The sequence below is a fragment of the Boleophthalmus pectinirostris genome, unplaced genomic scaffold, assembly GCF_026225935.1.
Source record: "Boleophthalmus pectinirostris isolate CB_2022bp ecotype Guang Dong unplaced genomic scaffold, ASM2622593v1 HiC_scaffold_21, whole genome shotgun sequence".
NCBI classification, from domain to species: domain Eukaryota; kingdom Metazoa; phylum Chordata; class Actinopteri; order Gobiiformes; family Gobiidae; genus Boleophthalmus; species Boleophthalmus pectinirostris.
This window is the reverse complement of record NW_026571175.1, coordinates 18411521-18435510: the sequence shown is the minus strand read 5'-3', so window position 1 is coordinate 18435510 and position 23990 is coordinate 18411521. Positions and strand designations below refer to the sequence as shown.

The 23990-nt window shown below is 37.0% G+C and overlaps 3 protein-coding genes across 5 annotated transcripts in view; 1 reads left to right on the top strand and 2 right to left on the bottom strand.

Moving 5' to 3' along the window:
* Window positions 1–9428, top strand: part of ctnnal1 (catenin (cadherin-associated protein), alpha-like 1) — a 45239-nt gene extending 35811 nt beyond the window's left edge. Inside the window, exons 6-19 of one of the 2 annotated variants that reach the window (XM_055157041.1) lie at window positions 83–253; window positions 502–702; window positions 1391–1477; window positions 1664–1822; window positions 2230–2322; window positions 3340–3481; window positions 4345–4382; window positions 4476–4526; window positions 5197–5351; window positions 5558–5606; window positions 5769–5825; window positions 7164–7283; window positions 7967–8050; window positions 8273–9428. In XM_055157041.1, the coding sequence (XP_055013016.1) occupies window positions 83–253; window positions 502–702; window positions 1391–1477; window positions 1664–1822; window positions 2230–2322; window positions 3340–3481; window positions 4345–4382; window positions 4476–4526; window positions 5197–5351; window positions 5558–5606; window positions 5769–5825; window positions 7164–7283; window positions 7967–8050; window positions 8273–8446 (1581 nt within the window). In that variant the 3' untranslated portion in view covers window positions 8447–9428. Of the gene's footprint in view, window positions 1–82; window positions 254–501; window positions 703–1390; window positions 1478–1663; window positions 1823–2229; window positions 2323–3339; window positions 3491–4344; window positions 4383–4475; window positions 4527–5196; window positions 5352–5557; window positions 5607–5768; window positions 5826–7163; window positions 7284–7966; window positions 8051–8272 lie in introns of both variants that reach the window. The other variant, XM_055157039.1, reaches the window with a different exon arrangement.
* A 287-nt stretch (window positions 9429–9715) lies between these two features.
* On the bottom strand, window positions 9716–10948 carry abitram (actin binding transcription modulator). The gene is made up of 6 exons (XM_020932676.2): window positions 10754–10948; window positions 10540–10591; window positions 10345–10474; window positions 10199–10275; window positions 9966–10035; window positions 9716–9887 (listed from the first exon to the last, which is right to left on the bottom strand). Exons 1-6 carry the CDS (start codon window positions 10833–10835, stop codon window positions 9750–9752), a joined length of 549 nt encoding a protein of 182 aa, XP_020788335.1. The 5' UTR covers window positions 10836–10948; the 3' UTR covers window positions 9716–9749.
* A 5626-nt stretch (window positions 10949–16574) lies between these two features.
* sla1a (Src like adaptor 1a) lies at window positions 16575–20169 on the bottom strand. Of its 2 annotated transcripts, none has more exons than XM_020932618.2 (8): window positions 20011–20169; window positions 19492–19592; window positions 19310–19409; window positions 19146–19232; window positions 18902–19005; window positions 17507–17638; window positions 17288–17417; window positions 16575–17071 (listed from the first exon to the last, which is right to left on the bottom strand). In XM_020932618.2, exons 2-8 carry the CDS (start codon window positions 19571–19573, stop codon window positions 16891–16893), a joined length of 816 nt encoding a protein of 271 aa, XP_020788277.1. In that variant the 5' UTR covers window positions 19574–19592; window positions 20011–20169; the 3' UTR covers window positions 16575–16890. The 2 variants fall into 2 exon arrangements, with proteins under 2 accessions (XP_020788277.1, XP_055013048.1); XM_055157073.1 differs by having other exon boundaries at window positions 19492–19587; window positions 20011–20168.
* Window positions 20170–23990: the final 3821 nt, after the last annotated feature.

Genomic DNA, 23990 nt, shown 5'->3' with positions numbered 1-23990 from the left:
GCGGAAATACATCAAAAGGACAGAAGTTGAAAGCCAACAGAGGCCATGGGCTCTGACATTTTATGTGAATTTTCTTCCAAAGACCTGCCTTAGGCACCCGGATTGTGAGTCGGCTCGAATCAACAAAGACGCAGTTTTTCACCGCATGCGCTGCGCCCTGGAGCAGGTCATTGAGATAGTCACTGAGGCCCGCAGCTGTGGGGACAGCAAGGTCCTGCCCGTCAGCATTTACAATGGGATCAGAGATTTCAAGGTACAAGTCTCATAGAGAGAGCACTATTACCAGAGTAGTAGAGTTACTTAATTTTGTTGTTTTTTGTACTAATTAAACCTACTGAATTCTGAATCATATATTTAACATTCAACATTCTTGAAAATTCAAAAGAAATGACTTTGGTCAGTGGTAATTAAAAATAATTGGACTTATGTGTTGTGTAAGTATTAAAACTGGTTACTTTTTTGTTGTTTCTGATCTTCTCTCTCTCTGTGATCCATGTCCAGTCGCGGGTGGAGTACTTAAGGGAGAACCTGTACTCGTGGTCTCCTCAGGACATGGGCAGTCAGCTGGACATACTGGTGGAGCGCACAGAGGACTTCACAGACTCCCCCTACACCAGCCACGAGCAGAGGCAGGCCATCCTCGGCCTGTGCCAGCTGGCACGGCAGGAGGCCCAGCAGCTGCTGCAGTGCTGGATCGAGGCGGTGCGTTGGCACAAGCACACATGAGCAGATGCACACACACCTCCAGGATTATTCAGAAACACATATGGTGGTCAGAAAATTAGTTGTAACGTGTGTGTTGCCTGAAATAGGACAATGGTTTGTAACAATAACCAATTCAGAAAGTGTGAACAGCTATTCAGCTATTGAGTTGAGTCTCCTTGGTTTTTAGAATTGATCGGCTTACACAATGCTAGTGATTATGTTGCAAATTGTAAACACTTTCTTTGTGAACTGAAGTTCTCCTTGAGAATCAAATCACAAGGTTAAGTGCAGATTTTATGATGACCTAGTGCAGGGGTAGGGAATGTGTAGTTGGCTCGGGTGCAGTAGCTTGCCACCCCCTTCCAAGATTTAAAAATTTGATTAATTACCATTATAAATGTAGAATTGTGATGCATAACTTTGTGCCCTGGTAATGGATAATGGTTTATGTTTTATAAGCATCTGGCTGTGCCTCATCTAAGGCCAGCTGTGGCTCTTATATATATACTCAATTTCTGGCAACCATTAAAATGAGTAGCTATCTGGCATGTTAATTTTACAAAAAGTAGCTCAGGTTGGAGACCCCTGACTTACTGAATGTGCAGGTTTTACTGGACAATACTCAATGACTCTATATAGTAATTGTTTTATCTTTTTCTTTTCTTTCTGTGTCTGTCACAAGCAGCAATCTGCCCATGCCAAACAGCCCCCAGAGGACATGGAGGTATCCATTCTGAAGACCTGTCAGAGTGTCAGTGACCTCCGGCGTGAGGTGAGCCACTGTCTGCCTCAAAAACTCTTTTCGTTGAGAATTGTACTTTCTTTTCCATTTTCTATTCCTCTGTAATCTATTTTCCCTTGTTTACTCATTACCAAGCTTTTCTGATGCAACCTCTCCACACCACTATCATAAGCTGAAGCATGTCTTCTAATCTTGTTTTCTGCTCTTCTCTTTCAGCTCCATAAGGCAGCAGTGAGTCGGGCCTCAGACCAGCTCAAGGTTCACGGGGAGCAGTTGTCTCTGAGGGCTCTCAAAGCTGCAGGAGCTGAAGGAAACCTGGAGGCAGTGACTGAGTACTCTTGCACTCTCACTGAACAGAAAGAGCAGCTAGTTGAAGTAAGCTGTCTACATACTCTACTCAAAAAAATTTAAAAATTCACTTTTTTTTTAAAAATAAATTTTTTATAGTATTTTAGTTCTTAAATTGAAGAACTAAGATACTGAACCTAGCAAAAACAAAACAGCAAAACATATTAATTTTTTTTTTTTTTAATAATTAGTCAGAAAGAAGTATAAAAAAAAAGTACAGTATGGGAGTAATCAGTTTAGCCCTGATGAGCCTTAGTTTGGTCTAATTCTAGACCTTGTTTAGTCCTGGTCTCTGGCTTAGTCCCAGTCACGTCCCAATTTTGACGCGTCAACTAAGTGCGTATGATACATTTAAAAAACACTTCCCCATACCCCAAAACTGAGAAAAGAATAAAAAACGGAGGATTGATTTTTTAATTTTATTTTTTTTACAGACTTGCCGATTACTGTGCCATGTGTCGGGGACAGAACCTCTGGAGATAACCTGCATACATGCTGAGGAGACCTTCCATGTGATTGGTCCTCAGGTACCATTAACTATTGTTTTTTGGCTTCGTTAAGAGAAAGGGAACAAGCAAATTAAAACTAAATCAGTTCAAGTCAGTAAGTACTTTCCTTTTATTTACAGACTCTAAACCAAATAGTGTCCAATATAAGCTTGTTCAATGTAAGAAGCAGGTACAAAAATAGAAATTTTAGCAATTAACCATATAGATCTATGTACATGCTGTCCACCTCCACCTTCACACTGTCCCAGATCTGTTTGCTCTTGGAAATGGTCCATGCCAGTAATTATCCCGCTGTAGAATGTTCCTGTCCGGCAGAGCTAATGTCAGGCCCCGCGTGACTCTGCAGTAATGACTCTGCCCAGGGTTCAAAGGTTGCCGAATCAATAAAGCTCCAGTATGGGGCTGATGCTGGAGATATCAGTGTGCATCTGCCAAAAGTAATAGAGCATTGACCAGGGGGTAAATGGCTATTTAATACTATTATTGTTACTAGTACTGTTTGTTTGTATGATTGAAATTAATTTCAAGTTCAATTTCTTGATAAAAAAGTGACTAGTAGTAGAAAAAATAATGTATATTTCTTATCTTTTCTCTTTTTCATAGTATTACAATAAATACACAATAAATGCAGGCTAGATGCTACATTGAGGAACATCACATGCAGTAAGCTGCCAGTTGCCATGCCCTCATCCAGAATGAGATGAGCTATGGTGAACCTTTAAAGCTACCATCTCCAAATGTATTTGATTTTTTAGTACCAGTAGATGACACATTTGACACCAGACTCAACTATCCTCTCTGGTCTTCTGTCAGGTCAAAGCAGACTCGCCATCAGACAGCAGCAACATGGATAGCATTTAGATCACCTCTAGATATACAACAGAGGCCAATCTAATTACAGATGGTAGCTTTAAAGTAGATGCTGATTTGTTATACAGTACTTTGACATACTGAAGGTGCAATTTAAAAAAAAACAGACTACAGTACTTACATTTTAGTAGTTTTAACGGTTTCACCATTTCCATGTTCTTGTAGATAATTTCTGCTGCTCAGACGCTGGCCCTTCATCCATCCAGTAAAATTGCAAAGGAGAACCTGGAGGTGTTCTGTGAGGCCTGGGAGTCTCAGCTCTGTGACATGGCCTTACTTGTCAGGGAGATCAATGATGTTTTTGAAGGCAAGCGAGGTGTGTTTTATTTGACTTAACAAAACTGTATTGTCTACTTGGCAAATAAAGCATACAGTGCAGTGCACTGAAGGATTTGTAAGCTGTTCAAGCTTTGAAATGGCCACATATAACCTTTGTGAATTATTTTTTAAGAATCCAGTGGAATGAACTTGTAAAGAAGAAGCATTACTGAGAAGAGATGTCATGAAATTAATCATTGCAAGCTGGAATTGTTTACACTGTTTACATATCACAGTTGTGGCCATTGTTATTGCCGAAAGTGTCACAGAAAATCCATGATGCATGAAGCTATTATTTTAATCTTTATACTCTCAATGCATTTTAACTAGATAGGAAAACAACAGACAGAATGCATAGGTATTTATTTTTGTGAACGATTTAAGTCATAATAGCTGTGATTGTAAATAATGTATTAATTAGAGCTGAGAATACGTTAAAGGACATCACTGTGTTGAATTTCCATAAAGCCAAGTGTTTTAAGGGCAGTGTCAAGACGTTCACTTTTACAGACTCCAAATCACACTGCATTAAAACAGCATTAAGAGTTTATTGGTGTAATATGAAAGGATTTGTGCAGTTCTTGTCTGTCTGAAGATAAAAAGAGTAATAAAGCCTAAAGCGTAGCAGCAATCATAATTATTGACAAATTAATCTTTAACAAATCATATTCAGACTTTTCTTCTACTGGAATACCACCAGTAATACAAAATCTGCCTTTCTAAAAAATCTCTTTTTATAATAAGAAATGTAGATCAATCTATATAATTGTATTATTATAGAATGACTTATCCTTGCCTGAAATTGAGTGTAAATTTGTATGTCATAATAATTCTTTTGTATTCTGTTTTCAGGAGACAAAAGACCTTATTTATCACTTCCCAGGCCTGGGGTGGGTATCACACATTCGATCTCATAAATATTCTCCTCCTACATCCAACAGTGCTTTGTGATCCGCTGATTAACACTATTCTCCCTTTCACAGAAACATTCAGCAAACCTTAAGACTTCCAAATCTGTCAAGTTAGACGCAGAGGTACTACACACACTATAAACTGTGGCTTGCAGCATAATACATCAACTTATGTCGTGTACTTTGGTGTGACAGCAATGCATTAATCTCTCTGAAAACCTGATGTCACTCACTTGAAAAATTGATGGTGTTCATATGGTAATAGAGTGAAATGTTGCTGGCTTGCAGTTCTGTACGTGCTGCACTGGCGTGGAAAACAGTATTATGCTGATTATAAAGGTTTAGGAATGTAAGCAAATTAGAAAAAAAAATGTTTTCTAATATTTAAAAGAGATCTATCTGTGAGGTGAATTGCACAGTAGTTGTAGATGCTCAGATACTTTGATTCACATTATCAGCTGTATCAGCAGAATTACTTTTGGAAGAAAGTACAACTTTATAATTGGCTTTTTATAGTTGGCTGGATTGTTACAGTAACTGTATGCTGTGTACTCGGGTGCAAAATAAATACACAACTAAGACTTTTTGGGATGCCTATTTCTTTGTTATATGGAGAAACTAAAGAGACAAACCTGCCTGGGATGCATCCTCCAAGTAAGTTGTGAATAACTAAAAGTGAGATTGTAACATCTAAGAAGAGGTCTGCATCTTTCCTAAAAAACTCACTCACAGTTTTGTTTTATTCTTGCCTTTACCATCCGTTGCATTAACTACCTATGCTTTGTGTCTCCAGGAGCAGACAAGTATGGCTAAATTGGGTCTGGAGCTGCGACTCCTGTCCTCAGACGTAGACACTGAAATTGAAAAGTGGGACGATCAGGAGCATGAGATTGTGCGACAAAGCCAGTGTCTGGCCAGCATGGCATACAACATGTACCTCTTCACCAGGTACACGCTGAATATAAATTATTATCATTCATCTCAAGGCTCAGTTTTGTAAGCTAATGTGACATTTCTACATGACTCACAAAATCGTTGTATATCATCTGAGATACAGTTTCTGTACGTTGCTGTGGCTGTATTATTGTTATCATTCATCTCTCTCAAATGTGTTTCATTTTCTCATTTGCTGTTTCTCATATTGATTCTTGCAGAGGAGAGGGGCTTCTCAAAACAACAGCAGACTTTTTTCATCAGGGAGAGGTCAGTTTATTTGTATTGCTTATATATAATTCACATTTCCTAAGGCAAACTTGAGCTGAGGATGTCTAGTGTCCACCTTTTCTTTCCCTTTTCTTTGCCTTCTTTGCCCTTTTAAAATAAGTACTAATACAAATATATATATTTTTGCTTGACACTTTACAGGTACTTTCTGAAGAGGGTCTTCAGTTATGCTCATCTCTTCGCACCTTTGCTGTTCAGGTATAGTCAGAAAGATATTGTCAGAAATACATTTAGACTCCTGAAGCAAAAGTACACTACATTATTTATACTATGGTGGTTTTCAGATTGCATAATGTGATACCATACTTACAGCTGATAATGAATTAATATTCATTAATTGTACTTTCATGAGAAAAATTCCATTTGTATTAAATACTATTGGCCTATAGAATGCCATTTGAAATACAACATTTATTACTACATACACGTTCTAATAACCAGGGCTCTTTTGATGCCAGGAAATGCATTATCCATTATGATTAAAATAATTAAGATTTATAATATGTTTTGAACAGATCTTCCTCACTCTTACCTTATAGCAGGTCACTATAGTGTACTCATTTCTCTTTTCTCTAAGATTATATTGTAGTAATAATTTCCTTCTGTGTAGACAGATATGTGTCCCACTACAAATACACAACACCAGTGTCTCTCTACTACAGCTTCTTGTATCATGCCTGTTGCACCCACCCTGACATGTCGTGATCCCCGGAACGGCCCTATAAATCACACAGCCACAACAGGAAATTAAGACTGTCAAGACACTTTCACTAGTCTTCCCTCCGATTTAAAAACATACATGGACGGTCTGTCTTCTTTCCTGCTTCCTGCTGCCCACACCAGATTTCTCTTCCAGGTTGTCTAATTTTAATTAAACTGCTCTTTGACAGTCACTAAACACTGGCATTTATCACTAGCTTCTAAGTCTGGGCACATGTGTGGAAGAGGCAGAGGGTGGGTCCTGGGCTAATTCATAATTAGGAACTCTTCAACCCGCTGCACACTTTATGATTAATTACTGTACATCACATGAAGTCATTCATACTAACCATCCAGATATTGCATCCCAGTAATTTCCTAGCTCCTTCTTAGCTTGTAGAACACCTGGGCAGGCCTGATAGAAATCATAAAGCAATTTTTGAAGATTTATTCAAGGGTAATCATATAAGGTGTATTAAGTGCACAACCTGTTCTGAAATCAGCTGTGGACTTAAACATTATATGAATCACTGCTTTACAGCCTTGATGATTTATATCTAGGGACAAAGTAATAATGACATTTGAAACGCTCTAATAATCTAAATTCTCACTTCCTAAACTTCAGACCCTACTGCCTCTGTGCTAATGCAGCCTCTGCAGTTCAGTGAATTCTGCAGGTTCTGAGCTTTCATTTGGCCTGTCCCTATACTGAGAACCAGAAAGATTTGTACGTGTCCTCTCCTCTGTGCTGGTTAAAGTATTGGCAACACAGGTTCAGTTGTAATTGTAATACCTTTTTAAAACATAGTGTCCTTATTTCCTGTGTATTTTGTGCAGTTGGTTGATGAGGAGAAGTCCACTGTGCTGACAGAGATGGAGAAACTTGTGGCACAGTGCCAGCAGCTCCAAATGGGGGGAAAGACTCCTGTACAGGGCAAGACTGCCACCTTCCAGAAGGTATCCATATTGCATATTGCATCGTTTCTAATATTTTTGTAAAGTGTTTGGATATGCCCGAATAACTGGTAGAATGTCTCAATTGTCTCAGTGTTTCTCAGAAAATAAGTTTTTAATTGACAGTATAATTCTATTAAAGTGTGATTCAGCAGAATCAGGGCTAAGATCTGTTCTCCATCTCTGTGTAATTTATTGTATCTACTAACTACAACAACACAACTTTTTTCATTTGTATACTATATTTCTTATTTTTTGTCTTTTTTGCTTATGCATAGTTTTGATACCTTTACCCAGAATAACCTTAACCATAATTATTCTAATGGGATGTTCAGTAGTAGCTGGCTTAAGCATAATTTCGATCTACAAGTAACACCAGTAATGAACAAAGCGAGCAGGAATAATGAATGTCTATGTGGAATTAACGAGCATCCCGGGTAAGGCCGAGGTGTAGGTCACCTTGTAATAAACATGAGGTTGAAATCAAAAGGACTGCATGAAGAACAGCACCACCTTGGCTGAATAATGGTGCGCTTTATTATTTATCATCTGTGTCAGTCAATCTTCATTTTATCATTCCACTCAGAACATTCTGAATATCACATTACAGGTTTTGAAACGACATTGGAATAAATATATATTGGTATTTTTCATTAATTATTATTAACGTGTCTTACTATCTTAAGGTGGACACTTTCATTCAAACAACCAAGGGCATATTGACTGTGGTCCTATCAGTGCTACCATACTGCAACAAGCTTCACAGAAAGGTAAATTTTAGCAATTACATTTGTAGATTATGTAACCTTTCCTTATTTTCCTTCAAATGTAAATCTTATTTTTACAACCCATAAAATGTATGTCTCATACAAATTGTCACCCACGCTGGAATCTGTTAATAATTTCTAAAATGTTCTTTGTTTTTTTGGCTTTGGGAACTACATGATCAAATAAATATGTTTAAATTCTGTGTCTCTGTTTTGTTTGCTTAGTACAAGTCAGAGAGGAGCAGCCTGAGCTCTCCTCAAGACTGGAGGGAGAGACAGGACACATCAACCCCTGTCAAAGAGGAGGGCACTCTCAATGGCAAGAACAGCTCCAATGGTTTCGGCATCAAATCACTAGAACAGCACATGGCAAGCATAAATCTACTTGAGGGTAAATAAACAAAGCAAAGCAGTCAGTCGTCAGTTAAGTATTTATGTGGAGGCAAAACAGAGCCTGTACCACATGGGGACTAATGAGGGGGCTTACCCCATACTCTTAAAGAGGGAACATATGAGGAGGGGTAAATAATTCCTCAGCATCCATATGAACTATTTAATTTCAATCAATTAAATATTTCAAATCATATGATACATTCCACTGAGTCCATTTCACTCCAAGATGGAGACAATCAATCCACACATTGCCTCTTCTGTCACCTCAGCTACTTGAAGATGCTTGAGGCTTTAGCCATACATTCATTTCACCAGGTGCCTCTGTGAGACAAGTCTGTGCTGTATCTTTCTAGTGTTGCACATAAAGTTGAAACAAAACAAGAAATCTGTTACTTAAACACTACTTGCATGTTAACATAAGTACCAAACCCTTGTAACTGAGTCTCCTTTGGTTTGTGAGTCATGCATTTGTAATGTTTACATGTGTAATATCAGTGATTGTGGAACATTACATTCTGTACAAATGTTACTACAAAAATCCAATAATGCCATAGGAAGTTTCATATGCTGTGCAATGAAACGTGCCATGCTAGTGTCACAATGCAAAAAAATCCAAAGCCAAATATGTTTTGTTAAGCTTGCATTCAGTGTAAACTACTGTTCTGTCTGATTTATGCTTAAACTGTAGGATGCTTTTGGAATTTTCTTGGTCAGTAAAGGAAAGAATGGTGTGTGGATCCCTGCAGATTGCAGGACTGTTATGAAGACTTCCATGTTAAGCTGCCTACATGTTGACAATGTATTTAAGATGTATGGTACATGAAGCAAAGCTGGTGATAAAGAGTGAATCCTACAAAGGTACAAGCTAATAATTGATGGGCATTTAATGAAATCATTTAAATATGAATGCAGTATAAAACTTTGCTATATTATATGAAAGTAGAGATAATGGTTACTGTAGAGATGGGGAGAGAGAACTAGTTTTGAACCATCTACTCTTTTGAATATTAAAAGCATATGAAAGCTCTGAATTTAAAATAAATAATATTTTTCTTAAGTCTGACTTGTGTTTTATTTATATTGTACAAAAATAACTATATTGCATATGTATATTCTATTCAGACAAAGCAACTGTGTGTACTTTTAAAAGGCAAATGATAAATAGTAAGAACATCATGATGAAATAATAAGCAAAGTTTTCTGATGAAACAATAACAAAATCAATAACTCAGAACAATGAAACATCAAATTCATCCACACACAAAAAAAGAACTATTTCCAAAATTTTCTACCAATCTGCTGTTTTTTATCAAGATGGCTGTGATGGCAAAATGTTTCGTTTCGCAACAACCTTCTCAAACTCTTCCCTTGTCAAAAGGTTTTCTGTTATGCTCTTGCTCTCTTCGAGCTTTGGCAAAATCACAGCAATGTATCCTTCAGTGAACGGCTGTTGAAAAATAAGGCACGTTTAATTAATTATCATTGCCAGAATTCTCAAATTAACAGTTGTAACAGTATGCCTCACCTTTTCCAACAGTAACGCTGGTGTTTTTAGAATATCCTCATTGACCTCTAGAAGTCTTCCTCGAATGCAACTGAAATGTACAAACATTTGTCACAGGAGAGTGGACAAAATAAACTTTTGTCCAGTTGACAAATAGAATCTATAGCAAAAGCAGAAATTCTATCTGGACAACTGAGGGATTTTACACACGTAACAAGAGAGGTTCAGAAATATAATCAATTAAATAATCTCACCTATAAATTGTGTATTCAGTCTCATCTGTGCACATTATCCTACACAGAGGGGCAAAGTCTGTCAGGAACTGCCCCCCCTAAAAGAAAATAATACACGGCTTAGACCAATGAAAAACCTTTAGTATGCCATAATGCAGCATTTTTACCCGCTTAGATTTTCCAGACACTTGATTCTTGAGCCGACTACAGCAATCACTAATTTGGTAATTAATGCTTTTGACTGTCCGCCCATTTTGAAGAATTGGATGGGTTTCTGCCAGTGTAACAACACAAATTCTGCAAAAAGAGAAAATGGTAAACATGACTTATCCTAAACAATAAATAGGTTACTGAACTGTTACCTGTTCGAATGCTGCAAAATACAATGATCTTCACTTGGTTTACCCTTCAAGTCTAAAATATTGGCAACAAATAAACGACATGCATTAATAGAAAACAAGTTTAGACAATACTATTTCATAAAATGGGATTCAGACTACATTACATTATGTATTTCCATTTTAATGAAGCTACATAGCTACATACATAATTGCTAACTCAAGAGCTTTCATTTACCGGTTCTGTACCATCGTGTATAATATCTATCGATGACTGAGGGAGCCCTCGTTCCTGTCTCTACATGTGGCACTTCGTCCATCAAAACTAGCAACGAAAAACTTAAGTCTAAAACGTTATAATGACTCTTTTACGAGAAAATGGTTAGTCAGAAATGTGGTCACTATTCTCTGACGCACAGAATTGGTCCGTCACTGAAATAATTCCGACCGAATCACACAACTGACCATCATACACCGTGGACCATAGAACTACAGATCCATGCCATGGATCGAGTGAACGGAACCTACTGATCATTTCTGTAATTTACAAATTTACTATTTTTATTTATTGACATATTTATTTATTTTATATTTAAATTTTGTTCCTGGTGTCCCCTTAAAATAATTAGAAGAGGTAATCAAAGGGAGTAGACCGTTATAATGTGCTTTGGATATCAGAATAACCTTGTCATAATTATTATGTGATAATATCATATTGATTGAGCCTAAATACGTGCACGCGGTTTAGGTAGGCCTATGCTATGCACTGTAAATTGATTGCATTTGTAATTGCATTATTTTCCACTAGATGTCAGAGTAGGCCCTCAACCAGATAGAAAATATGTATAAAAATATGTCATGTCTATTTTGAGATAAATTATTCACAATGTATAAATCAGATCTAAGCCTCGGTGGCGTCTTAAAATGTTCATTAGAAACAAAAGCTTTGCAGTCAATCCAAAAGTGTCAATTAAATTCAGCTTTAAATTCAGGAGGCAAATAATGACAGGTCACAAATAAATGCTGTCTTATTGGCTCATATAATCTAATGAGTTCATCTTTACCCATGTAAAATAATAGAGTATGTTGGCTCGATCTTTAAAGACACAATGAGTTTTCCATTTGTCTAATCACCATTACCATGTCTGGAAAAGTTTTCCTCCTAATCAGAGTCATTTTTTCCAATGTTTTTTATTGCACCACCGCATTGCCACCACTTAGGTATAACAGCTTGAAATACTATACCATTTTTAAATATCTCTCTTGACATGCTTAACTGAAATGGTAAATGGTCACATTTTTCTATAGCGCTTTTCCACCTTCAAGGCACTCAAAGCGCTTTACAACAAGGAACCACTCACCCATTCACACACACGTTCACACACCAGTGTACACAGACACTGTGGGCAAGGTGGGTTAAGTGTCTTGCCCAAGGACACAACGACAGCATTCATCTGTGGGACCTGGAATCACACCAGCCAACCTGTGGGTTAGTGGATCTGACCGCTCAACCTGTGATGTTTTTTATGTTGGGAGCTGGATTCGAACCGCCAACCTTTTAGATCAGTGGGCGAATGCTCTGCCAACTGAGCTACTGCCGCCCAACTGAAAAATCATAATGTATGAAAATCTAATTATTATTTAAGTGATAGTATGTAACTATCTAGTGGTAGTAGTCCCATTCATGATTCCATGGAAACAGAAAGTTAAACTCATAATAAATGTCCTTCCATGCGATAGAAAGGTTTCATGCAATACTTTAAGAATATTATAGCAACTGGTGGTTTTCAGTTCTAAATGTCATAATTCCAGATGGGGTGCAAGAGGTGGTTTTCCTTTTAATTATATTGTATTTTGACTGAAATATCAGAAAGGTACATTTCCAAATATCAAACCTGGTCATTTCTATTATTGATTAGACCCAAGACCAGGCTATGTTACTACAAAAATCGCAAAAAAGTCTGTATTAAATAATATTGGCCTATAGAACAGTGTGATGGCATCTGAAACACAGCAATAGGAACATTTCCATGGAAACAAGCCAGGAGCACCTCCATCCCAAATAAAAGGTACTTTTGTGGAGATTCAAGCCTGCTCAAAGTAATAATGCATGTTTTTCAAAAAAAAATTCAGTGCAATAAAAACACCCATATTGAATTATGATTTAGTTGGCAAAAAAAAGTTACATATTGTGGCTTTAAGACCTCACCTGTAATGTGGCTTAGTGGGCTTCTGCTCTATGGAGTTAGAAAAGTTTAATGCCAATGTTCCAGCCAAGGCAACACAGTCTCCATGGAGTTACAAAAGTTACATTGTGCACCTTTAATTTTGAGTAATGCATGTATAATAAGTGCATAATCACTAGCTGTTTGATTTAGGACAGGTCAAGATGGCTGTCCCCATAGTCTAACTATCTGTTTCAGTGAGGTCCACTCTCCATTTTCGTCTCTGGGTCATTTGTAAAAGAGTCTCACTCTCATCTCTCACACGTGCAGCTGCATTTGGCTGCAGTGTCTCTGTCCACGTCAGCCTCTGCAGCAGCTAGTAGGACTGCTCTCCCTGTCCTTGTGTCTTTGTCCTTGGAAGGGGACCATTTTTTAAGCCAGAGGACACCCCGATAAAAGTGTTTTCATCAATGCAGTGGCGTGTGGGTGGCTCAGCAGTCCACAAACCATTTCCTGTTTCATGCCACACAGTGTTCCTCTTGAACCTTGCACTTTGTGCATATTTTTTTTATTAATTGTGCAGAGAAAGTAATCTTTGCCATCTTTAGAGCTATGATTATTTTTCCTAGTGAGTAAAAAGAATGTCTGTTTTCCATTAGACTGACTGCTGCTCGAAAGTGCAGTGAAAACTTGATATTGTTTTATCACCTTTTTTATTTGGAAGGGTCCAACTGGCTTCATGGAAATTTGAACTGTGTGCAAAAGATGCTGTCACACAAGAATAGTGGTTCTCAATGCTGATTAGCCTAATTTGAACCAAGGTTATATCATTTTCACTGTGTAGACAAAGCAAAGGATTATTCTTGCTCTGTGATTATCAGGCTCTCCATGTTTAATCCACAGGCTGGCTCTGTTGGATACCAGCCAAAACAAAGCATTAGTCTTTGAAAAAATTCTAGTGGTGAGAGAATCCACGTATTAATAAAAGACGGTAACAAACCCAGTCCTTCTGATAAAGTGCTAATATTGACCAAAAAGAAATTATATGACCAATGTTCCATATGTTTCACTATAACCACTCCTAGCTCCACAAAATAGTGGCATGCTACAATCTTAATTATTAATCCACTATTTCACTTTAATTGACAAAGAGAAGAAAAGGAAGGACATGGAGGACTGCTTTCTATATCCATGGGATTTTTCAAAAATCTTTTTGAATTTTTAATATGACATACATTGTATACCTGGTTAAGATGCATGAATCATAGAATTATGGGCAAGTGATCAATATTTGGAAGAGTGGTCACCTCCATAAAATTTAACATTACTAACTAGCACACTAAAACAGTGTTAGAAAAGGTAATAATAATATTTTTTCTTCCTAGCAGTGATGTCATTTGAGCTCGACCTCATGAAAGCTAGAGGAAGTGGTCTGCTGGTTTGCTGTTTGTCACATTGTTGCTCTCTTTCATTGTACTATCTTTACACATATTGGTAGTATACATGTCTGGTGGTGTGTGACAGGAAGAAAAATATGTTTTTAAATAAACTAGAAGCATCAATCACCATTACACTCACACATCACACATTTATACATCTTTGACCTGCAGCTCATTTATTCTAGTTGTTCTTTTTGCTGTGCTCTTTCATTTCAGTGATTAAGAAATGCTTTCAGTTCATTCCTGGCCTCCACTGCTGTCATCCTGCTTGTCATTTCCTGGAGACAAATGGGGTTCAAACGGGAGCTGAGGGCAATGGAAAGAACACTCACTCTGCCAGGTAACTCTCAAAAACTGCAGCTAGAATTAGGGGATTTCATTTTGGATTTCGACAGTAAATCCTTGTTTTCTTCATATTTAGTATTCAAATATATTGTATACATTAGCATCAACTTGGATTATATGCAAAGGTCTTTATTTAGGAAGTATGTGTACAAAGCTGGTATTAATTATCCATATTTGGAGCCACGTGTACCACATCTGCTTTTCAAAAAGGAGGAAGAGGAGTTTGGAGGCATTTTCTTCAATGTAATATGAATTTTTGTCAACGTGTTCTAGTGTTCCCATTGCCTTGAGCAAGCATGCACATCAGACTAATACTCAAGAATGATACTCCTGACCCTGGCTCCAGAAATGAGGGAATACTCACTTTGTCCTTTACATTTAAACATTGCATGCTAATAATGACAATAATGTTTTGTGCTTCAGTTTTGATGTGAAAGTTGTTGTGTCCACCTCCCCTTTTAATAATAAAAACAATAAAAAAAGAAAAGATATTGTTCATCTGATTAACTAAACATAAAATACAAAAGCTACACATAATACAAATAATAAATAATACAATTTTATTTATGAAGCACTTTTAAAAACAAGGTTTACAAAGTGCAGTCAGCAAAGAACAATACAAAAAGCACAAAAATAGCATACAGAAAGCATGCAAAAACAGACAAAGAGGCAAACAAGTACTGCCTCTGCTCTTCTTACTTCTCTATCTTGGTATAACAAACATGTTCTATTAATACTATAGAAATGTCAGTTCGTCATGTGGGAAGTATAGAGAAGTTTGAGAGGATCAACTAAAAATAAAGCAGTGTAGACTGACCACCAAAACAAGTGGTTTCACACCTAAACAAATTAACACAGTTTCTTTTTTGGTGAGGAGGAGGCAAATAGTTTTCATTTAGTAGGAAGGTTATATTGACTAGGCAGAGTAAACATTTGTGTAGATTTTTTGTGGCTCAACAACTATGAGGCTCAGAGACTATGAGTGGAGTTGGAAAGGTTTAGACAGCTGGATGCACGGTATTGCTGAGGAGGTGGCGAGATTAGTACATGGCAAAATGTTATTGCAAGGAAGCCATGGCCACAATACACCATATTAATGTAATTAGGGTTAGGGTTAGGGTTACCTACCTAATAGAGATTGACAATTTACCAATATCTGGACAAGGTGTTCAGTGCTAGATACTACATAATTTTAATGTTGACTCTAGATTGCAAACTTTCTCCTAAATGTACTTTTATACTCTAGTAAAACATGTTGACTACAAAGAGAACAGGTTGGTTGTCTTACCAGTAAATTAAACAAATCTTAAATGTCATTTTATATACAGTTCCTGGAGGAGGCACTTCTTACCCAGTAAACCAAAGAAGACATATGTCAATAATAAATAATGTTAGCGATGTCCTAACCTTTGTTACTTTCATCTCGTTTTCCCTTAAGCTCTTCCTTGTCCCAAGAAGCTCCCAAAGTCAGCCAGTGACTAACGCTGACTGGACGACCATCTCAGCATGGTGCACCCACAGGCTACCACGTCTGTGAGTTTTCCACTTTTACACGCAATGCTTTGTTAATCAGTTACGTGAAACTATTTTACTGGGCTTTAAAAGCATCACACGCAAGCAATCCAGAAGAGTGCTGAGACTGTTAGAAGAAACTGGAGGAATAGTGTTACTAAATTAGGTATAAAATGTGTGTCCATTAAGTAATGTGTTTCATTTATTCTGTATAGCAGTGGTAGCTTGAACTTTTCTGTTTTGCTTGATAATGGCATTTATGTAGCATGTAAAAATAATCTTAGGTTTTGCTTGCTTATAACAGGATACATAATTTGACACTTTTTGGGGTTAGTGGTAAGTTCTCTGTTTATGGTCAGTCTCTAAAAGGAAGGAAACTTAACTTAATATACATGCAATAAACAGTACTTTTTCCACTCTCAACATCATTTGATAACAGTTTTATCTACCTATCTATCTATCGATCTATCTATCTGTCTTTTATCTGTATCTCCATAGTCTAATAAAGCGCAAAATTGGTCTTATACAACAGGCTCTTAATATTCCTGTAGTGCAAGTATTAAATGAACAGCTCTAATATATAATTGAACAGACAGAATACAATACAAGATTTATATTATACAATTATAATATTGCATATTATTATGGCATATTTGTTGCAATATGGTACAATCATTTTAAAATAACATACATCATTTACACTCTATTCATATTTTATTTATTGTAATGCATGGATAAAAGAATGTGCCACAGACCAGTGTTTGTTCAGTCTTCTCATAAAACTGGCAAAACATATTTTTACCATACCACTTTTTATCCTTCATAGTGCTTTCAACATGAAATGCATTAAAATACTACAGTCTTTCTAAGAATTGCAGACAGTATTACTTTCCCATTGTAGAGGTGTCATTCCTCTAAAAGCTGTCCATATAGTCTGTATTTTTAGGGAAGCCATAGACTGATTTGCTCTTTTTCTTCCTGTCCTCTCGCATATTAGTGGGCTCTTGGGAGAAGAAGAGGTGTGAGGCGATGCTGTTTCTCACTCCATAGCTCACTGTGTTGTCATTGCAGTTTTCAGGGCTTACAAGCTGATTCCTGTAAATAAAGAAACTTAATAGAGGAACATTGCATTTACCACAAAATAATACAGTTTGTAAATAGGAAGGCTACTAGTGTTGTGCCTAAGAAAAGGGTGTGAAACATAAACTTTATAATGTACGTGCTATTTAAAGGGCATTTTCCATTGCACAGAATAATCACAAAAGTTATTTAATTTCATGCGTAATGTTTAATGACTTGTCTGTAACCCACCTGTCGACTTTTTTCCAGTCAAAATTATGGCGCATTACAACTGGAGGGGCTATCTCTGTGTCTGTCTGGGCTAAGGTTGTGGTGGTGAGACATGGAGTTGTTAACATGCAGCACAGCCCATCTGCAGAATCTGAAACACAATGTTACTGTGAGTTTTTCTTTAGGAAGCTGATAAGTGTGTGTTATTTTTAGTTTATCATGCTGTCGATGTGAGTGTACCAGAGTAGTGGTTGATCATATCTTCGAGGCATTGGAAAGTCAACCGAGGGGAGATGTAGTACCAGCTGTTGTCCAGTCTGAAGATACGATAGTGCTTTATACTCCTGTGCTTCACCGACAGTGAGTACACTCCTGGAATATTTGCATACAACACATTAAACAATGAGATGCCAAACTACGTATTTGCAGAACTGAAGTTGTAATATGTTATTTTTCCAGAGAAGACCAAAGCAGAAGTATATTTGAGGTCACGCCATGAAATTCAGAAGTTGTTTTTTGGCATTAGAATATGCACCGTAAGTAACAAAACTAGAAGCTTTTTTTTTTTTTTTTTAAGTTGCACAATTTTGCTTTGCAATTTTTGATCTGTCACTTGCTTTTTTCTACATTTTGCTTGGAATTTTCCACAGTATGACATTAAACTTTTGTTGCATTTATTCAGTTACAGATTAAAGTGCTTTGAAAAGCATGTACAGTGAGTTGGGTCACCACAGTGCTGACTTGGTGGTGACCTGCTTGTCTCCATGCAGATAGATAAGTTTAATGCCATACTGTGCATCATTCATCATTCAGGCATAGCAACAAAATATTCACGGAAACAAGCAGACAGCAGACCCTCACCCTCCACCAGTAAAGTTTCATAGTTTATCAGATAAAAGTAAAATACAAATAATTCATTAGGATAGCGGGGTCGCCTTAACATGGTTGGATCTAGGTAGAGTGGTATTTAAATAGTAATAGCAGCAGTAGTTTATTAACAAAATAGCAAACAAAAGCTCTTCTTTCTGTTGTTCATTAGAAGAAGCATTAGTAACAATAGTAGTAAAATCAAATCAGTAAAATGTAAAAAATATGCTTGCAAAATAACTTATATTTTGTCCATAGTTTGGAGTGAATTTAATTCAACGGAAATTATGTATATTATCCACATCAACGTGATTTGCAAAATTCCATTTAGCATTTTTAATAACAATTTTGCTGGAAAACTCATGTGCTTTATTTGTAAAGCCAGTGGTTAGTGATTATGCTCTTGACAGGCCTTTTAGCTACTATACTATACTATACTATACTATACTATACTATATAACTAAAGGTTATTGGAATTTAATTATATTTAATTAATGCTTTGTTGTTTGAGTGTAACTAATGATTTAATTAAACAATAAAAAAAATCACACAAAAAATATCTTCATAGTAAACATAAAGACTTAAGGGATCCCATTAAAAACATACAGACACGAATGTTCAATGTTCACATTGTCCAACATGTGATTCTTGCCCTAATTTCATAGTTAAGCACATTTCCTCATCTCCACATACCTAACATTTCTCACATCTCTGTTCAACCCAACTTCTCTAAACATTTTACTGAAATAAAAACACTTAACTTCTTACCTCTTTCTGTTGAACTCTCACGAACCAGAAATGAGCCCACACGGTTTACAGGCAACAGCAGCAGTTCCTCTGCTTTCTGCCGCTCCACACCTTCAAACAGCCACCTGGACACAGTACAGGTATATGGTGAAACAGTAAAACAAAGAAAAGTGATAATTAAAATTGTATCTTTATGAATTAAAGATCCCATTAAAGATGCTGTTAATAAAAAGCAAATTACACATTTGATCATTTCAATTCTTACCCATGATATATTTTGGCTACGTGTGCGTCAGGTATGTAGTTCACTTTGCCTGTCTTCAGCGAGCACACCTTCCACCAATATACCTCTCTGTCCAAAAAGGGAAAAAAAATCAAAATTAAAACATTGTTAAATCAAATGTTTACATATAATTTTAATCATCGTACTTTTTAATGACTCGTAGTTTCTCTCCCAATCTGAAAATAGGCTCTGTGATGGCAGGGGGTGGGTAGTCTTCAGTCACCACCAATATATCATCTTCTGCAACTGAAAGTAAATTAAATAATAATAGAATTCAAATTTAACTTTATGATTACAAAAGTCTGTAGTAGACAGACGTAGTACTCACTTTTTTCAGCGTTGTCATCATAGCTGCCTTCATAAGCTTCTTTCTTGTCCCCGGTGATAATGCTGCGCACCATATTCCCCATCACCTAGCTGGAGTCTAGACTGGGGTCAAACATACCAAAGTCAACAAAATGGAAAATGTTAGTCCTTCTTCTTTTCTGTTGCTATACATTCGTTTGTGATGTCTGACAGACCATCAATATTTTTAAATAAGAGACGGGTGCAGAATGGGGAAGCTGAGGCTAGATGATATCTGGGTTAATTTTCCACTGCCGCTGTTATGCAAAGTCATTACGATAAATGCATGTAAATTCTTCACTGCATTTAACTTAATATTTACCACTATTATAATACAGTTTTAAATGTGTGTAGGCATACAAATACATCAGTTGTAATTCTACTTTACTTAGATGTTACTTATCTCAGCACAAGCATACAGACATACATACATACTAATAAACAATTTCAATTTCTATTAGTACTATTGTTATCTGTTTTGTTGAAAAGATGACTATCCTACCTGTGATCTTGGCTCAGATGGCATCAAGTAAGGTCAACTCTATAGTCGCTTAACTTCATCTTTGTGCTGGTAGTAGTAAGTAGTAGAGAGAAGTACTCTGGTCACAAGTATTTACTGAAATGACCTGTTAGAGTGTGGTGACAGCGCTTCATCCGACTGCGTACTTACTTCCTGTTTGAAAAGAGGAAGAAACTTGTGATGCACCAAAAGACCCAAAACAACCAGCGCACTACAGCCACTGGTTTGTGGCTAGTACATCTTTACGCAATGTATCTGAACTGCTGTGTCCTTGTTGATTTTGTAACAAAGTATGACGTACATTGACGCGTTACTAAATTGATTTCTTCTTTGTTTAAAATATACAAATGTACAGGAAATTAGTTTAAGTCCATGCTTAGTAAAAGGGAAAGTCTGCTAGCTACACAGTAACTACCTTGGTTAATTACGGGACTGTGACTAAAATCTGTATTTTAAGATCAGGGAAGATGACATCTTAGTGACAAGCACTCTTGCCTCACAGAAAATGGTTCTGGGTGTGACTTCCAGGTCGCCTGGGCCTGTCTGTGCAGGGTGTGCATGTTTCTCCCCCTACCTGGTTTCCTCTGGGCACTCTAGTTTGCCCCATCAACCCAAAACTTACCACAAGTAAAACCCTCCAGCTAAGGTAATCCTGACCCAAGATCTGGAAATGAGTCCTTCGGTGTCCCCACTAATGGTTAAAGATTTTTTGTCTTAATCCATTTTTGTTTGTAGAAGTAAAAATTATTTGCCTGGCATATCCAAAATTATATCCCTTTGTATTTTTATACAGATGACCAAACGTGATTGAGAAACAAGATTAGCTGTTTGTTTTTTCAGTGACACATGTGAAAAGCAGGAGCTCATTGCTGTTTTTCAGTCCCTTGTGATATTTTTTCCTATCTTCTTATGACCAGACTCTCATCTTTGTAAAGTACTGAAGAAGAATGTATTCTGGATCCCAGGCAAGAAATGTAGGACTTAAATCTTCAGGCACAGAAAAATCTGTAATTTATCTGTAGTGTCACTTGGTTTTTGCTGTTGCCATTAATTTGCGATTGTAGGTCACTACTTTTATCTAAATGTAGCACAGTCATGACACAAAAACTACTTGTTGGCTTTCAGCGTCCTTCCTTTTGCTTCTTATGAGAAGGAACTCTGGTGCATTAAGATAAATAATCCAGACAGAGGAAGCCCACATCACCTCATGTCTACAGACTGGACACGGAAAGCAAAAGGTAGTGTTTGTGGTTTAGCGACCGGGCTGTTGCTATAAAGAAAGACACAAAGGGAGAGAAAGAGTTTGAGAATGAAAAGGAGAGAGAGGAGAGAGAGATATATATACTGTGACGGGGGAGAGGGTTAAACAGGAGGGGATGCAGCGCCATGTCAATTAACAGTTGAGACAAAAATAAAAATCCTTGGGCTGATGGAGCATATTTGTAATTTTAAAGAGAATTCAAGTGGTGAACTTTGGGGGGGGGTACTGTAGTTTTAATACGATACTCATGTGGGCCAATTACATACTACAGTTCATAATGCGGTAGGCCTATGACCTGACCTAACCAAACATATCCAAGCCAGTGAACCAGTTAACAAATGCACCTCCTTTGCACAGTGTGAAAATATGTCAGATTGCACATATTTGTCTGTAGCAGGTTTTACACTGCCGCTCATAAAACATATGCTTTTTGTCTGTGGTTGACCTGAGCCACAAGTTGCCTGTGGCTTCTGTGCCGGAGTCTGGATGTGTTTGAACATTTCAAGGATAAATGACTTCCACGCCCTACATCTAAAATTACTAAATTGCCAACTGAAAGGAATTCACATCGTACTTTTTTCTGGGTCTTTATGAAGTATTCCTATAGCCACAATCCTCTCTTGTTTGAAAGTAATTGAATGTTTTTTTTTCTCAGACAGCTCCCGAGTTCTGGCTGTAACACTGTGGCTGCAGCAGTTGTTGTGTTGTAGTCTTTGCCATAATGAGCAGTAGCTAAATCCAGATGCTATGAAGCCTTTCTGATGTGCAACAAACTGCCCAAGCAACACAAACTGTTGTTGTTTATGATGTTGAGTCCGTGTGGTCTCAGGTCAGTAGATTATCACGATTACATTTTCTGTTAAGAACTAAACATTATCACTTTGATGCATGTTTGTACTTTGATTATATCATGTGGTTACCGTGTTGACATAATAGCAACTCCAAGTGCAAAGTCTTTCTTGGTTTCTTTCCATAAATATTTAGCTGTTTCACTCAGTAACTTGTTATTTTTGTTTGTCTATTTCTGTACTCAGAGACATTTTTATGTAATATAATTACACAGGAATGAAACAGAGCTGACCCTCAATCAAACCTCGAAATGCAGCAGTCATTTATCAATAAATATTTTGACAAGGTTTGTATTTGCACAAGCCCCTTCATTAATCAAGGGCAAACAATGATAAGAGCAGAAAAGTATTCCCCTTTCAATTGTTCCAGTCTGTTAAAATGAATCAAACCCCAGCTTAATAGTGGATTAATAAGTGTCCAAAGGAAAGAATTACTCATGCTAATTACATGCCAAACATCACACTGAACCTCAAGGGTTACAAAAGGGAAAATTAAAGAGTATGTGATACCCCTCTTTAATGTGGTCCAAGGTCATTTCAGGTTAAACTTTGATTTGTTAAAAAAAAAGAAAGAAAGAAAGAAAGAAAAGAAAAAAATAATCTGTATAATACAACATGACACATTTGTTTTTTATATCTCATTTTTTGATAGTATGATCAATTCTAACCTTCACTTTAGCCCTAACCTATTATGAAGACTATAGAAATGTGGATACTGGGCTTCAAAATGCATTATTCCTATTTACATGCATTAAAGGGATCATTTATATCAATGAACTTGAAGGAATGTGAGATTATAGCCATTATATCCCTAGTTGGGTCATAGTGTGAATTTATTAAGCAAACTATAACCCTGTGTATAGTATTGATAATAAACCCTGTTCAGCACACACACACACACACACACACATGCAGGAGATAATGCCAGCTTTCACATTCAGGGCAGGGTAACTATCATTTGTGTTACCAGGCGGTCCTGCCAAGCCCATAATGACAGTGGATCCAGTGGCTCTCCTCAGAGATCCAAATGGGCCTTCAGCTCTATCAGTGTGTCATCAGTTATTACCCATTAATTATCAGCCAGTGAGCTATTTTGATGATGCATGTTTTTACCATCCGCCTGTGAAACCACCATACTTCTTTTTAACCCAGCTTATGTGAACTAAGCATACACGTGCAAGTATATGTTTTGTGACTGCTGACATGTAGTGTGTGCTTGTGGTATGTAATAAGACAACTCGCTGTGCTGACACATCTAACCTTATGTGAAAAACAGGTAGCATACTGCCAAGTAAACACTGATGGGGAGAAAATGTATTTAGTTACAATACACAATACTTTTTTGTAATAAGATCTCTTTTCTAAAGAACAAACATTCTTAAAAGTTTAGGCCTTTATAATTTACTGCAATGAATGCATGGACTGACACATTCCCACATGATCCAAAAAATATCCACTGAATTCCTGACTTCCCAATATAAACACAGTCGCTTTCTTGGAACATTTCTCGCAAAAGATTTGGTCAGAAAAATATTGTTGTTATTTTATCTGTCATTAAGTTAAGTGAAGTCTCTTCTCCTTATGAGGGACATGTTGGGGTGGATGCAGCCCACCCATGTGATTCCTATCATTTTCCTCGTTCCTCAGATGTTTGTTACTGTGGAATTTACCTTGTCATTCTCATCTGGTATGGAGCCACAATGAACCACTTATGTTTCATCATTAGAATAATTTACACACAAAAAATCTCAGGGCTACCAGTCAACTTCTCTCTGTCAAGGTTATACTGATATAATAAAAGATGAAGCCAGTCACAGTAGTTTCCTTTACTGCCTGGAACCATTTGCATTGAT

What these genes read in the sequence shown, in the direction of transcription:
- sla1a (XM_020932618.2), bottom strand. Translation starts at nt 19,573, where the DNA reads ATGGGGAATATGGTGCGCAGCATTATCACCGGGGACAAGAAAGAAGCT. An exon ending in TATGATCAACCACTACTCTG is followed by an intron (nt 17,418 to 17,506) that starts GTACACTCACAT and finishes ATTGTGTTTCAG; the next exon opens with ATTCTGCAGATGGGCTGTGC. An exon ending in GACTGGAAAAAAGTCGACAG is followed by an intron (nt 17,072 to 17,287) that starts GTGGGTTACAGA and finishes CTTTATTTACAG; the next exon opens with GAATCAGCTTGTAAGCCCTG.
- abitram (XM_020932676.2), bottom strand. Translation starts at nt 10,835, where the DNA reads ATGGACGAAGTGCCACATGTAGAGACAGGAACGAGGGCTCCCTCAGTC. An exon ending in ACTGAATACACAATTTATAG is followed by an intron (nt 10,036 to 10,198) that starts GTGAGATTATTT and finishes TGTACATTTCAG; the next exon opens with TTGCATTCGAGGAAGACTTC. An exon ending in CAGCGTTACTGTTGGAAAAG is followed by an intron (nt 9,888 to 9,965) that starts GTGAGGCATACT and finishes ATTTTTCAACAG; the next exon opens with CCGTTCACTGAAGGATACAT.